Raw genomic sequence first — 17346 nt, forward strand, 5'->3', positions numbered from 1 at the left:
GAGATAATCCTAAATCTTTCTGAAATCTCATACTTTGATCATCTAGAGAAATCACCCTATTTATTACCCATAGTGAGATAATCCTATATCTTTCTGAAATCTCATACTTTGATCATCTAGAGAAATCACCCTATTTATTACCCATAGTGAGATAATCCTATATCTTTCTGAAATCTCATACTTTGATCATCTAGAGAAATCACCCTATTTATTACCCATAATGAGATAATCCTATATCTTTCTGAAGTCTCATACTTTGATCATCTAGAGAAATCACCCTATTTATTACCCATAGTGAGATAATCCTATATCTTTCTGAAATCTCATACTTTGATCATCTAGAGAAATCACCCTATTTATTACCCATAGTGAGATAATCCTATATCTTTCTGAAATCTCATACTTTGATCATCTAGAGAAATCACCCTATTTATTACCCATAGTGAGATAATTCTATATCTTTCTGAAATCTCATACTTTGATCATCTAGAGAAATCACCCTATTTATTACCCATAGTGAGATAATCCTATATCTTTCTGAAATCTCATACTTTGATCATCTAGAGAAATCACCCTATTTATTACCCATAGTGAGATAATCCTATATCTTTCTGAAGTCTCATACTTTGATCATCTAGAGAAATCACCCTATTTATTACCCATAGTGAGATAATCCTATATCTTTCTGAAATCTCATACTTTGATCATCTAGAGAAATCACCCTATTTATTACCCATAGTGAGATAATTCTATATCTTTCTGAAATCTCATACTTTGATCATCTAGAGAAATCACCCTATTTATTACCCATAGTGAGATAATCCTATATCTTTCTGAAATCTCATACTTTGATCATCTAGAGAAATCACCCTATTTATTACCCATAGTGAGATAATCCTGTATCTTTCTGAAGTCTCATACTTTGATCATCTAGAGAAATCACCCTATTTATTACCCATAGTGAGATAATCCTATATCTTTCTGAAATCTCATACTTTGATCATCTAGAGAAATCACCCTATTTATTACCCATAGTGAGATAATCCTATATCTTTCTGAAATCTCATACTTTGATCATCTAGAGAAATCACCCTATTTATTACCCATAGTGAGATAATTCTATATCTTTCTGAAATCTCATACTTTGATCATCTAGAGAAATCACCCTATTTATTACCCATAGTGAGATAATCCTATATCTTTCTGAAATCTCATACTTTGATCATCTAGAGAAATCACCCTATTTATTACCCATAGTGAGATAATCCTATATCTTTCTGAAATCTCATACTTTGATCATCTAGAGAAATCACCCTATTTATTACCCATAGTGAGATAATCCTATATCTTTCTGAAATCTCATACTTTGATCATCTAGAGAAATCATCCTATTTATTACCCATAGTGAGATAATCCTATATCTTTCTGAAATCTCATACTTTGATCATCTAGAGAAATCACCCTATTTATTACCCATAGTGAGATAATCCTATATCTTTCTGAAATCTCATATGTTGATCATCTAGAGAAATCACCCTATTTATTACCCATAGTGAGATAATCCTGTATCTTTCTGAAATCTCATACTTTGATCATCTAGAGAAATCACCCTATTTATTACCCATAGTGAGATAATCCTATATCTTTCTGAAATCTCATACTTTGATCATCTAGAGAAATCATCCTATTTATTACCCATAGTGAGATAATCCTGTATCTTTCTGAAATCTCATACTTTGATCATCTAGAGAAATCATCCTATTTATTACCCATAGTGAGATAATCCTGTATCTTTCTGAAATCTCATACTTTGATCATCTAGAGAAATCATCCTATTTATTACCCATAGTGAGATAATCCTGTATCTTTCTGAAATCTCATACTTTGATCATCTAGAGAAATCACCCTATTTATTACCCATAGTGAGATAATCCTATATCTTTCTGAAATCTCATACTTTGATCAACTAGAGAAATCATCCTATTTATTACCCATAGTGAGATAATCCTGTATCTTTCTGAAATCTCATACTTTGATCATCTAGAGAAATCACCCTATTTATTACCCATAGTGAGATAATCCTGTATCTTTCTGAAATCTCATATTTTGATCATCTAGAGAAATCACCCTATTTATTACCCAGGGTGAGATAATCTTATTCATTATCTGCTACCTCAGTTCATTCACAATAAAGTAACACTGAGCATATTTTGTTGGATGAAATGTTGCCAACTTCTAACATACATTGTATGTATACAGCATATACTTCAACATTTTGCAAACCAACTTTTAAATTATTATATTTTTTATTTTATTTTTCCATATTTTTGTTTAGTTTTTGCAAAGTTTTATTTATTATTAGGTATTTAATATCCATGAATTTGATTTGTCCTAATTTTTTTCCAGTTCATATTTATTTTTAATTTTCATTCTTAAAATACGTAAAGTATTGTTTAAATTGAAACCACTCATTTTTTCACAGACAAAAGAATTACAAGGGCATTTCTGCTGTCAAAATTCTAAGGGTGCTACGTGTACTGAGACCACTCAGAGCTATAAATAGGGCAAAGGGGTTAAAGGTCAGTTTTTTACAATGTAACACTTAATTGTGTTTCTGTTTAATATCATCACATGTGTATATCTTATTTTTTTCCACAGTTGTCATAGCAACATTATTATTCTATTCATTGACATCTTAAACAAATGGAGTTGCTAGTAATAAAGTTGATGATAACTACCGGTACTACAAGTTGATAATAACTACCGGTACTACAAGTTGATAATAACTACTGGTACTACAAGTTGATAATAACTACCGGTACTACAAGTTTATCAGTATTCAACAACATAATCTAAGGGACTATTGAAATAAAGAATAATACCTGGTCAATCCAGGACATTGATTACCATAGTAACTCAAAACATTCAAATATTTTTTTTGTCTACGTTTTTCTTATAGCATGTAGTACAGTGTGTATTTGTAGCGATCAAAACCATCGGCAATATTATGTTGGTTACATTCTTACTCCAGTTCATGTTTGCGTGCGTTGGTGTCCAGTTATTTCAGGGGATGTTTTTTAGGTGCACTGATGGGTCAAAAATGACACGTGAAGAATGTCAGTAAGTATTTTTATATTTATAAGATTACCAAGCATTTTCAGAGATTCAACATCTACATGTAAATTGATGTTGAACATAAATTTGTAAATGGTATCATAGACAACTATATGAAAGTATGTTTTCATTGCAGAATTATAACACTTAATGAACCCTGTTTATTTTTAGCTCCGCTGTCGACTTTGTCGAGCGGAGCTTATCATATGAGTGATTGTCCGTCGTCGTCGTCCGTGTCAATGTTTTACTTTTTCGAATTCTTCTTGAAAACTACAAGCCTGAATGCTTTGATACTTGGTATATATGTACCTTGGGGAGACCTCTCTTAGATTTGTTCATCTTAGATATCTTCAATTCTCTAATTTTGGTGAATATTTTTGTCATTTTTGGTAAAAAGTGATATTTTCGACTTCTTGTTGAAAACTGTAAGTCCGATTGCTTTGATATTACATATATAGGTACTACATGTGGACCTTTCTCAGATTTGTTCGTTTTGTGATGATATCTTCAATTCTCTAATTAATTTATTTTGGTGAATATTTTTGTACTTTTTGGTAAAAAGTGATATTTTCGACTTGTTAAAAACTGTAAGTCCGATTGCTTTGATACTATTCATATTGTTCATTTTCTAATGATGTCTTCAGTTCTTTAATTGAAATGTGCATTGCTAACAGCGGAGCTATCTCAGCCGATAGGCTGCTTGTTTCTAATAATTTTTGATTAAGTAATCAAATAATTTTGTATCATATTTTGAATTTCTTTTTTTTCAGGGGTGAATATATCGTGTATACTGATGGTGACATGGATTATCCCATATCAAAACCAAGAGAGTGGCTCGTCAACGAGTTTAATTTTGATAATGTAGGTCAGGCTATATTGGCCCTCTTTACAGTGGCTACTTTTGAAGGTTGGCCAAAGTAAGTAAACTCTTATTATGTACTTACATGACAGTAATAGCTGGAAAATAGGTCACTTCTTAATTGGTGTTGATGGTTGTATAGTCGTGCATGATAATTTCTTGCTTGTACATTGATGTACTGCAACAAATGTGTGGTTATCAGGAGAATGTATGCGCAAGGGCAGTACAGTAATCATATCAACTTACACATAGAATAGTTTGCAGTATTCTAGTGGTAACCTTAATATTATTATTATTATTATTATTATACATCTTTTCCCTGCTTGTAATAATCATAATTTAATGGTAGATAATTGTATGAAATGAAAAAGTTTCATTTTGTGGTAACATTTGTGTTCAGTGACCTGATTCTATTCTATTATCATGCTGGTCGTGCTTCTGCATTTGAAGTAAACAAAGAGAAGTTTTTGAATATGATGTAAACGTGATGTACACTTTCCAAATAAGGAAGACATTCAAACGCTTCTGTAACACTTTCCTACATGTCCTTTCTCTGTTTTATAGGCTGGTAAATTCTCTGTTTTTTAGATGTACATGTATATTAACAAATATATACAGTGGTCCAAGAATTTATATTTCTTCAGATAACTGTACATGTAGGAATAATATCAGATTACTCTTTATTTCCTCAGATTACTTTATGTAGCAATTGACTCCAATGAAGTTGACAAGGGTCCGATTTACAACTTCCGTCCCGCCGTTGCCATTTACTTCTTTGTATACATTATTGTAATTGCATTTTTTATGGTCAACATCTTTGTTGGTTTTGTTATTGTGACATTTCAAAGTGAAGGAGAACAGGAATACAAAAACTGTGAATTGGATAAAAACCAGGTGAGTTAGATGTAGATTTAGTCTGTTGCTCACACTGCTCTTGTGTAATAAATTTGTATAATTATGTAAACAAACAAACAACAAAACAAACAAATATTGTAACTTGAAACACATGATTCAAACTCATGTCACAGCAATCTTTAAACCCTATATGGCATAAAGGCGCCCGTACCGTTTCTTTCAAACTGATATCACGGCAATCTTTAAACCCTATATGGCATAAAGGCGCCCGTACCGTTACTTTCAAACTCATCTCACAGCAATCTTCAAACCCTTCATGGCATAAAGGCGCTGTACCGTTCCTTTCAAACTCGTGTCACGGCAATTCAAACCCCTCATGTCATAAAGGCGCTTGTATCGTTCCTTTCAAACTCATGTCACGGCAATCTACAAACCCTTCATGGCATAAAGGCGCCGTACCGTTCCTTTCAAACTCATATCACGGCAATCTTCAAACCCTTCATGGCATAAAGGTGCCCGTACCGTTCCTTTCAAACTCATGTTACGGCAATCTTCAAACCCTTCATTGCATAAAGGCGCCGTACCGTTCCTTTCAAACTCATATCACGGCAATCTTCAAACCCTTCATGGCATAAAGGCACTCATACCGTTACTTTCAAACTCATGTCACGGCAATCTTCAAACCCTTCATTGCATAAAGGCGCCTGTACCGTTACTTTCAAACTCATATCACGGCAATCTTCAAACCCTTCATGACATAAAGGCGCTCATACCGTTACTTTCAAACTCATGTCACGGCAATCTTCAAACCCTATATGGCATAAAGGCGCCCGTACCGTTCCTTTCAAACTGATATCACGGCAATCTTTAAACCCTATATGGCATAAAGGCGCCCATACCGTTACTTTCAAACTCATCTCACAGCAATCTTCAAACCCTTCATGGCATAAAGGCGCTGTACCGTTCCTTTCAAACTCGTGTCACGGCAATTCAAACCCCTCATGTCATAAAGGCGCTTGTATCGTTCCTTTCAAACTCATGTCACGGCAATCTACAAACCCTTCATGGCATAAAGGCGCCGTACCGTTCCTTTCAAACTCATATCACGGCAATCTTCAAACCCTTCATGGCATAAAGGTGCCCGTACCGTTCCTTTCAAACTCATGTTACGGCAATCTTCAAACCCTTCATTGCATAAAGGCGCCGTACCGTTCCTTTCAAACTCATATCACGGCAATCTTCAAACCCTTCATGGCATAAAGGCACTCATACCGTTACTTTCAAACTCATGTCACGGCAATCTTCAAACCCTTCATTGCATAAAGGCGCCTGTACCGTTACTTTCAAACTCATATCACGGCAATCTTCAAACCCTTCATGACATAAAGGCGCTCATACCGTTACTTTCAAACTCATGTCACGGCAATCTTCAAACCCTATATGGCATAAAGGCGCCCGTACCGTTCCTTTCAAACTGATATCACGGCAATCTTTAAACCCTATATGGCATAAAGGCGCCCATACCGTTACTTTCAAACTCATCTCACAGCAATCTTCAAACCCTTCATGGCATAAAGGCGCTGTACCGTTCCTTTCAAACTCGTGTCACGGCAATTCAAACCCCTCATGTCATAAAGGCGCTTGTATCGTTCCTTTCAAACTCATGTCACGGCAATCTACAAACCCTTCATGGCATAAAGGCGCCGTACCGTTCCTTTCAAACTCATATCACGGCAATCTTCAAACCCTTCATGGCATAAAGGTGCCCGTACCGTTCCTTTCAAACTCATGTTACGGCAATCTTCAAACCCTTCATTGCATAAAGGCGCCGTACCGTTCCTTTCAAACTCATATCACGGCAATCTTCAAACCCTTCATGGCATAAAGGCACTCATACCGTTACTTTCAAACTCATGTCACGGCAATCTTCAAACCCTTCATTGCATAAAGGCGCCTGTACCGTTACTTTCAAACTCATATCACGGCAATCTTCAAACCCTTCATGACATAAAGGCGCTCATACCGTTACTTTCAAACTCATGTCACGGCAATCTTCAAACCCTATATGGCATAAAGGCGCCCGTACCGTTCCTTTCAAACTGATATCACGGCAATCTTTAAACCCTATATGGCATAAAGGCGCCCATACCGTTACTTTCAAACTCATCTCACAGCTATCTTCAAACCCTTCATGGCATAAAGGCGCTGTACCGTTCCTTTCAAACTCGTGTCACGGCAATTCAAACCCCTCATGTCATAAAGGCGCTTGTATCGTTCCTTTCAAACTCATGTCACGGCAATCTACAAACCCTTCATGGCATAAAGGCGCCGTACCGTTCCTTTCAAACTCATATCACGGCAATCTTCAAACCCTTCATGGCATAAAGGTGCCCGTACCGTTCCTTTCAAACTCATGTTACGGCAATCTTCAAACCCTTCATTGCATAAAGGCGCCGTACCGTTCCTTTCAAACTCATATCACGGCAATCTTCAAACCCTTCATGGCATAAAGGCGCCTGTACCGTTACTTTCAAACTCATATCACGGCAATCTTCAAACCCTTCATGACATAAAGGCGCTCATACCGTTACTTTCAAACTCATGTCACGGCAATCTTCAAACCCTATATGGCATAAAGGCGCCCGTACCGTTCCTTTCAAACTGATATCACGGCAATCTTTAAACCCTATATGGCATAAAGGCGCCCATACCGTTACTTTCAAACTCATCTCACAGCTATCTTCAAACCCTTCATGGCATAAAGGCGCTGTACCGTTCCTTTCAAACTCGTGTCACGGCAATTCAAACCCCTCATGTCATAAAGGCGCTTGTATCGTTCCTTTCAAACTCATGTCACGGCAATCTACAAACCCTTCATGGCATAAAGGCGCCGTACCGTTCCTTTCAAACTCATATCACGGCAATCTTCAAACCCTTCATGGCATAAAGGTGCCCGTACCGTTCCTTTCAAACTCATGTTACGGCAATCTTCAAACCCTTCATTGCATAAAGGCGCCGTACCGTTCCTTTCAAACTCACATCACGGCAATCTTCAAACCCTTTATGGCATAAAGGCGCTCATACCGTTACTTTCAAACTCATGTCACGGCAATCTTCAAACCCTTCATTGCATAAAGGCGCCTGTACCGTTACTTTCAAACTCATATCACAGCAATCTTCAAACCCTTCATGACATAAAGGTGCTCATACCGTTACTTTCAAACTCATGTCACGGCAATCTTCAAACCCTTCATGTCATAACCCTTCAACCTAATAACCTGCATAAACCAATTGCAAATGTATACATATACATATATATAATATTGACTGTATATAATGCATTAACAATTTTGGTGAAGTTAAAAAATTAGATTTATAAAGTTGGTATTTTTGTACCATGAAGAAAAAAATAAAAAAATTCAGCAAGCTTTAAATTATCACACTGTAAATTATATTATCTTTTCTGTTTAAACAAGTCAGCCTGACAATAATTCTGACAATTGTTGTTTATTTTTCACAATCAGAGGCAATGTGTTGAATTTGCTTTAAAAGCAAAGCCTGTACGGAAATACATCCCCAAGAATCCAACGCAGTATAAAGTATGGAAAATTGTAACATCAAGATACTTTGAATATTTTATATTCATACTTATCATGATCAATACGATCATATTGGCCATGAAGGTAAGTTTACTGTATTTATGTGTGACATAATTTAAACATTAGCATTGGGATTATGTATACTTTTAGTCATAGTCAATAGCCTCTCCAGGTCAACCAAAGCATTAACATTGAACTCCTGTACAAATTATGTCAAAAACTTGGTGGTGTTTTATTGTTTTAGAGGAGTACTATTTTGTGGTATTGAATCCATACTACGCGATATCATTCAATCCTTTGTTATTTTTTGACCCTGGTGTTATTTTTGACCTCTCATAAAATAACAATAAAAAAGTGCAACTCTGAATCAGGAGATACAGGAGTTAACTTGTGGCTTTATTTTTTGACATTGTCTCCAGTATTAACCGTTAATACGCTCTGAATGTTTTTGATGCAATTATTGCCCTTGATCTGATAATTTAGTTTGAATTGAGTTTAATATTATTATTTTTTTTCATGTGTTTAGTATCATGGTCAGTCAGAATCTTATGAAGATGGACTGGATTATGTCAACATTGTCTTCACAGCTTTCTTCATTATAGAGTTTATGCTCAAAGTAGTTGCCTTCAAACCCAGAGTAAGTTTGTTTCAAGATTTCAACACTGTATTTCTCAGTTATTGTGAAAATTTATATGATAGATCAAGAGACAGAAGAAATGAACATATCATTTAAGAATACCTAGTTCTACCTCTTAATTCACACTCAATCAATCAGATATTATCATATTATAACTTGAGGTCATTTGCATATCTTGACTGTCACTATTCTTATTTTTATTCACAGCACTACTTCAGTGACTCTTGGAATGTATTTGATTTTGTCATTGTGCTCGGCAGTATTATTGACATTATTTTGCAATACATTACTGTAAGTACCTACAGTATGTCATCGGTGTACTGTGTATGTTTAGTTAGGGAAGTTACATCATACCTAAAAAAAGTGATGATGTCATAGATTTATACCACATTAGTGATGATGTCATAGATTTATACTACATTAGTGATGATGTTGTAGATTTATACCACATTAGTGGTGATGTCATAGATTTATACTACATTAGTGATGATGTCGTAGATTTATACAACATTAGTGGTGATGTCATAGATTTATATGCCTGCTGTTAGATTGTGTGTGTTTCATTTAATTTTTGAGAGATGTGACCAACGCATGATTTTTTTTTTGACATTGACAAATCTACAAACTGACAAATTAGTTTAGTATTGAATTGTAATAGTTTGGTGTGCATGAATCAATTATGTAATTTGGAAAACAGGCTCTCAATTTATTATTTTTTGAAAACTGACAATTTTGCTCCCTTTTCTTCTTTATGTGGCCATAGATCATTGGAAAGGTGAGCAGCCTATTTTTCAAATCACAGCGTGTGTGACTGGTCATAGAGTTCTTGGGAAGGTCATTTATTTCATCATATAAATGAACTGTCACTATATGCAGTATGCCCTTGTATCAGACAAAGCAAAGCCCTTAGCAAATGCCATGCTCTGAATTATCTCAGACAAACTTGCCACTTTCTGTCAGTGTAATAATATTGTAGAATCTAGTATAGTATATATGATTCTCCTGAAATGACCAGTGTACCAAGTGATACAGAGTGACCCTAGTGTAGGTTGATTCTCCTGAAATGACCAGTGTATCAGGTGATACAGAGTGAATCTAGTGTAGGTTGATTCTCCTGAAATGACCAGTGTATCAGGTGATACAGAGTGACCCTAGTGTAGGTTGATTCTCCTGAAATGACCAGTGTATCAGGTGATACACAGTGAATCTAGTGTAGGTTGATTCTCCTGAAATGACCGGTGATACACAGTGAATCTAGTGTAGGTTGATTCTCCTGAAATGACCTTCCCCTTTATGTCTGTCAGTGATGAAGTGATTCATTTTTATGAACTTTCCTGTGTGAAGCACACAATGGAAGTCTTTAGGATGTGTGTGTATGTAAAAATAATGTATGTCTATTTCACAATATCTCAAGAACCACATTTTCCAGATTTTAGATGCAACTTGAAACTTATGTACTCTCGGATAATCTGCAGACCTGTTTAGTTTTTGATTGAAATTTGTCTATAATATTTACCCAATTTGCATTATAATCAGTAAATTTTCAGCTTTCCAATGATATCTAAAGAGCCACTCAACAGGTTTTCAATGAAACTAGGATTGAAATTCATTCATATTTAATAGCTATATGTTCACAATTGAAACGCATAAGTGTTTGTAGGTTGTAAATGTATTTAACACTTAGTGCTAGACATCTGTTGTTTACTGTAGCAGTTTTCCCTTGCAATGGTAAGCAAAGTGTTAAAAACAAACATAAGAAATGCTAAAAATGGTGTGTGAATCAGTGTTCTAATTGCTGTATATGTACACGGTGGTAGCAAGATGATCCATTACTGTGTAACACTCAGTGTTCAGTGTTGTGGATGTATGTGTCCAATCATATTAGTGAATATATCAGATACTCTACAACAGACACATAGCATTTCTTAATCTTTCCTTTGTACATTCAGTCTGCACTCTGTGTTGCTGCGTACCACTTTCCTTTCTACTTAATTTTAATTTCTGTAAGAGTTGTGTTATAATTTTTTTTTTTTGTTCTGTTTACAATATACTAATTTTGTTGCCATTATATCTTGCCCCGCTTTCTTTGGTTTATCCTTACACTTGTATGTACCTAGCGGAGTGCTATTGAAGGGCAAAATCACGTAGGTCTATTAAAAATACTATAAATATGTTTTGCATGTATGGACAAGGCACTGTTTTATCTACAGTCAATTTATGAAGCCTTGTTTCTGTTTCTTTTGTGTGTTTTTTTCACCATAACTTGAAGAGCGTGTTTTTCCCTAAATGTGTGCAGTTCATGGAAGTTCCACTTTTGTGTACTTTCACCTATTAATTAATCGAGTCTCTTGTTTTTCCTTCTTTTTTTGAGAGTTATAAATTTCTTTAATAGAAAAATTGCCAGATACATTTGTTCCTGTTTCAACAAGTTGTGAATCCATTCAACAAAATCTTAAATAGTAAATATGAGAGGCACATTTTTTGGACACATTTTGATTGAAATTTAACTTTGTAAGTATTTGGATTATCTAACTTCTGTGAAACATTCTGGTAACAGTCTTACAGCAGTGTTAGTCCAAATATTAAAATGAAACATTTTGAATGACTAAAGCAGTAAATCAGACTTGAAGTTTATTTGACATTTTTAGCTCCACTGTCGACAAAGTCGAGCGGAGCTTACAGTATTACTGATTGTCCGTCGTCGCCGTCGTCAACTTTACATTTTTCAATTTCTTCTGAAAAACCACAAACTGTATAGCTGTGAAACTTTCTAGGAAGGTACCATTGGTGGTTCTCTCTCAGATTTGTTCCTTTTGTGTGGATATGTTCAATTGTTTATTTATTTATTTATTTCACCAGAATGACCATTATAACAGAACTTATAAACAAAATACAATAGTAGTAATTCCGGCTTGGACCATGGAATTAGTCCTTATGGACTAGTCCAGTCCATGGCCCAGACTGACTGCTTTGATACTTGGTATGTAGGTACCTTAGGTGGACCTCTCTCAGATTTTTGACTCTCGTGTGCGAAGCACAAAAAGGGAGTCTTTGCAGTTAGTGTGTCTGTCTGTCTGTGTGTGTGTGTATGTGTGTCCATCTGTTCCACTGATATCTCAAGAACCATATATCAGTTTTTGATGAAACTTGGTGCATAGATGCTCTGGGCCAATGCGCAGATTTGATTAGGTTTTGGTAAAAATCCATGCATATTAATTACCTAATTTGCATGATAATTAGCTGATTTTTAGCTGTTCTATGACTGTTCCACTGATATCTAAAGGACCACTCATTGGATTTTGATGAAACTTGGCACACAGATGCTCCAAACTAATGCGCAGATTTGATTAGTTTTGGGTAAAAATTTGTGCAATATTAATTACCTAATTTGCATAATGATTAATCAATTTTTGGCTTTTCCACTGATATCTCAAGTACTAATCATCACATTTCAATAAAACTTGGTACATAGATGTCATAGGACACTGCACACAGCTGATAGTTTTCAGGGTAATATGAGTACATATTAATTACCTAATTAGCATAATTAATTTTCAGCTTTTGATATTTCAAGTAGTAATCATCACATTTCACCGACACTTGGTACATAGATGTCATAGGACACTGCACAGACCTGATAGTTTTTAGGGTAATACGAGTACATATTAATTATCTAATTAGCATAATTAATTTTCAGCTTTTGATATTTCAAGTAGTAATCATCACATTTCAATGATACTTGGTACATAGATGTCATGGGACACTGCACAGACCTGATAGTTTTCAGAGTAATATGAGTACATATTAATTACCTAATTTGCATAATTAATTAATTTTCAGCTTTTGATATTTCAAGTAGTAATCACATTTCAATGAAATTTGGTACATAGACTTCATAGGACACTGCACAGACCTGATAGTTTTTAGGGTAATATCAGTATATATTAATTAGCTAATTTGCATAATTAATAAATTTTCAGCTTTTGATATATCAAGTACTAATCATATTTCAATGAGACTTGCTACATAGATCTTCTAGGATTATGCAGACACCTGATTAGTTTTTAGGGTAATATGAGTACATATTAATTACTTAATTTGCATAATTAATTAATTTTCAGCTTTTGATATATCAAGTACTAATCATCATATTTCAATGAGACTTGCTACATAGATCTTCTAGGATTATGCAGACACCTGATTAGTTTTAATTGAATATTAATTACCTAATTTGCATAATGTTCCACTGATATATAAAGAACCACAAATTGGATTTTAATGACACTTTTAAAGAGAACTATGCAGAAACCCAATTAGTTTTTGGTAAATATTTATGCTTATTAATCACCTAATCAACATAATTAATTAACACCGATATCTCAATTACTGATCATCACAATTGAATAAAATTTGGTACATAAATGCTCTAGGACAATAGACAGGCCTGATTAATTTTGATTAATATTAATTAGCATAATAATTCATAATTTTTTTTGTTCTGTTCTGTTCATATTAGTTACCTGATTTACATAATTAGTTTTCAACTTTTCCATCAATATCTCATGTACAAGTAATTTTTAATTAATTTTTAATGTGTCTTCAATACTCTCAGCACACAGGAGTTCTTTCTAAGCTTTCTTTGATTTCATTTCGTGATGATATCCTCATTTCTTTAATTTTGATGAATATTTTTGTCATTTTTGTTAAAAAATTATATTTTCGATTTCTCCTTGAAAACTGCTAATCAGAATGCTTTGTAACTTTATTTGTAGGTACCTTGGGTGAATCTCTGTCACATTTTGTAATTTCATGACGATATCTTCAAATCTCTAATTTTAGTGAAATATTCTCTGCAACAAAATCAAGAAAGTTTAAATTGCTTCTTAGTCATTGTTTTAAGAGCATCACAAACAGCGGAGCTATATCAGCCGACATGCTGCTAGTATGGATATTCAATTGCTTTTATGATTACATTGTTCAGTTATCCTAGCGTATCCATTGTGTTGTAAATTAGCACATTAAAATATCAACTAACTAATTAAGCCATCAACTAATATCACTATCAACTAAGTAGTTTAACTATCAACTAATTAAATTTAACTATCAACTAATTAAATTTAACTATCAACTAAATAATTCAACCACTAGGCAAAAAGTACTCTGTAACAGTGACCAAATGTCAGTCTTGTGTTTCAACATTTCAATTGCCTCATCATTCCTCACACTGAAGACAGCTTACTGTCTGTGCTAAAGACAGCCTACTGTCTGTGCTAAAGACAGCCTACTGTCTGTGCTAAAGACAGCCTACTGTCTCTGCTAAAGACAGCCTACTGTCTCTGCTAACGACAGCTTACTGTCTGTGCTAAAGACAGCCTACTGTCTGTGCTAAAGACAGCCTACTGTCTGCCAAAGATAGCCTTCTGTCTGTGCTAAAGATAGTCTTCTGTCTGTGTTAAAGATAGTCTACTGTCTGTGCTAAAGACAGCCTACTGTCTGTGCTAAAGACAGCCTACTGTCTGTGCTAAAGACAGCCTACTGTCTGTGCTAAAGACAGCCTACTGTCTGTGCTAAGGACAGCCTACTGTCTGTGCTAAGGACAGCCTACTGTCTGTGCTAAGGACAGCCTACTGTCTGTGCTAAGAACAGCCTGCTGTCTGCTAAAGATAGCCTACTGTCTGTGCTGAAGACAGCCTACTGTCTGTGCTAAAGACAGCCTACTGTCTGTGCTAAAGATGTACAGCCTACTGTCTGTGCTAAAGACGTACAGCCTACTGTCTGTGCTAAAGACGTACAGCCTACTGTCTGTGCTAAAGACAGCCTACTGTCTGTGCTAAAGACAGCCTACTGTCTGTGCTAAAGATAGCCTACTGTCTGTGCTAAAGACAGCCTATTGTCTGTGCTAAAGACAGTCTACTGTCTGCTAAAGATAGCCTACTGTCTGTGCTAAAGACAGCCTACTGTCTGTGCTAAAGACAGCCTACTGTCTGTGCTAAAGACAGCCTACTGTCTGTGCTAAAGACAGCCTACTGTCTGTGCTAAAGACAGCCTACTGTCTGTGCTAAAGACAGCCTACTGTCTGTGCTAAAGACAGCCTACTGTCTGTGCTAAAGACAGTCTACTGTCTGTGCTAAAGACAGCCTATTGTCTGTGCTAAAGACAGCCTACTGTCTGTGCTAAAGATAGCCTACTGTCTGTGCTAAAGACAGCCTACTGTCTGTGCTAAAGACAGCCTACTGTCTGCTAAAGATAGCCTACTGTCTGTGCTAAAGACAGCCTACTGTCTGTGCTAAAGACAGCCTACTGTCTGTGCTAAAGACAGCCTACTGTCTGCTAAAGATAGCCTACTGTCTGTGCTAAAGACAGCCTACTGTCTGTGCTAAAGACAGCCTACTGTCTGTGCTAAAGACAGCCTACTGTCTGTGCTAAATACAGCCTACTGTCTGTGCTAAAGACAGCCTATTGTCTGTGCTAAAGACAGCCTATTGTCTGTGCTAAAGACAGTCTACTGTCTGCTAAAGATAGCCTACTGTCTGTGCTAAAGACAGCCTACTGTCTGTGCTAAAGATAGCCTACTGTCTGTGCTAAAGACAGCCTACTGTCTGTGCTAAAGACAGCCTACTGTCTGTGCTAAAGACAGCCTACTGTCTGCTAAAGATAGCCTACTGTCTGTGCTAAAGACAGCCTACTGTCTGTGCTAAAGACAGCCTACTGTCTGTGCTAAAGACAGCCTACTGTCTGTGCTAAAGACAGCCTACTGTCTGTGCTAAAGACAGTCTACTGTCTGTGCTAAAGACAGCCTACTGTCTGTGCTAAAGACAGCCTACTGTCTGTGCTAAAGACAGCCTACTGTCTGTGCTAAAGACAGCCTACTGTCTGCTAAAGATAGCCTACTGTCTGTGCTAAAGACAGCCTACTGTCTGTGCTAAAGACAGCCTACTGTCTGTGCTAAAGACAGCCTACTGTCTGTGCTAAAGACAGTCTACTGTCTGTGCTAAAGACAGCCTACTGTCTGTGCTAAAGACAGCCTATTGTCTGTGCTAAAGACAGTCTACTGTCTGCTAAAGATAGCCTACTGTCTGTGCTAAAGACAGCCTACTGTCTGTGCTAAGGACAGCCTACTGTCTGTGCTAAAGACAGCCTACTGTCTGTGCTAAAGACAGCCTACTGTCTGTGCTAAAGACAGCCTACTGTCTGTGCTAAAGACAGCCTACTGTCTGTGCTAAAGACAGCCTACTGTCTGTGCTAAAGACAGCCTACTGTCTGTGCTTTGATAATGTTTAGCAGATTTTGTTTATCTTTGCATATGTATTAACAGGAATGTCAAAAATGAAATATATGGCAAGCATATACAAGAGAAGATCAGCATCTCTTGAACCGAGAAGGGTCCAATCATCCAGTCATTTTAAACACTCCAATTGACTGCTGACTACGCTGAACAGCCATTATGACCCTTTTTGTAATTTAATGCAAATTGTATACATCTCTCCATAAAAAAATAGAATAACAATGAAATAAAACTAGCTTATATTTTCTGCTATGATTTTTTTCCCTGTGTCTGCACTGAAAGACAGAAACAAGGTTGTCATAACATGATTGTAATTGCACAACGTAGTATTGTACGAACTATTAGCTTCACTACTTACTCTCGATCGGTTATGAGAGTAGCTGACACTTTTCGCACACTTTATATACTTTCTTGTATATTCTTTTTGTACTGATAATATTACTCAGAAACAAAATGGAGACATATTGCACCTATATACCTGATGTTAAACTTTCTTTTTTGAGGGAATTCTTGCTGGATTTTTATTTTTGCTTTCTCGTAACTGAATGGTTTCTTTCTCTTCTCACTGCTTCCTATGGGATTGTAAAGGATGTTGCGGGGATGGTAAATATGCTTTTCCAAAATCAGGAACCATCTGTCCACCCAGATTTTCAATTCTGTGTAGTCTGTCCATTGTATGTTATTATGGGCAACTTCAGCCATTCTTTGAAAATTGGGGTAGAAAGAACTGGTACTGATAATATACAGCAGCTCAGTTCCATGCTTGGGGAAAGGGTCCTTATTCCTTTTTCCTATAGTTCTAAACTTTCTTTACTCATGTATTGTACTCACCACAGCTTATTCTTGCTGCTCACTCACAGTAAGCAATGATTGTCCGTGATAGCACATCATACAACAATATAGACTCACAATTGGCCATGATAGCACATCATACAACAATAGAGACTCACAATTGGCCATGATAGCACATCATACAACAATAGAGACTCACAATAGG

General features: G+C 35.9%; 1 protein-coding gene across 1 annotated transcript in view; it reads left to right on the forward strand.

Moving 5' to 3' along the window:
• The window catches only part of LOC100371433 (voltage-dependent L-type calcium channel subunit alpha-1D-like), an 86564-nt gene that overhangs the window by 45356 nt on the left and 23862 nt on the right, over positions 1 to 17346 (forward strand). Inside the window, exons 21-27 of the mRNA XM_085496655.1 lie at positions 2483 to 2579; positions 2960 to 3120; positions 3885 to 4031; positions 4666 to 4867; positions 8353 to 8511; positions 8954 to 9064; positions 9272 to 9355. Of these exons, the coding sequence (XP_085352781.1) occupies positions 2483 to 2579; positions 2960 to 3120; positions 3885 to 4031; positions 4666 to 4867; positions 8353 to 8511; positions 8954 to 9064; positions 9272 to 9355 (961 nt within the window). The remainder of the gene's footprint in view (positions 1 to 2482; positions 2580 to 2959; positions 3121 to 3884; positions 4032 to 4665; positions 4868 to 8352; positions 8512 to 8953; positions 9065 to 9271; positions 9356 to 17346) is intronic.

This window comes from Saccoglossus kowalevskii, chromosome 3 (genome assembly GCF_978046115.1).
Source record: "Saccoglossus kowalevskii chromosome 3, keSacKowa6.1, whole genome shotgun sequence".
NCBI lineage: Eukaryota > Metazoa > Hemichordata > Enteropneusta > Harrimaniidae > Saccoglossus > Saccoglossus kowalevskii.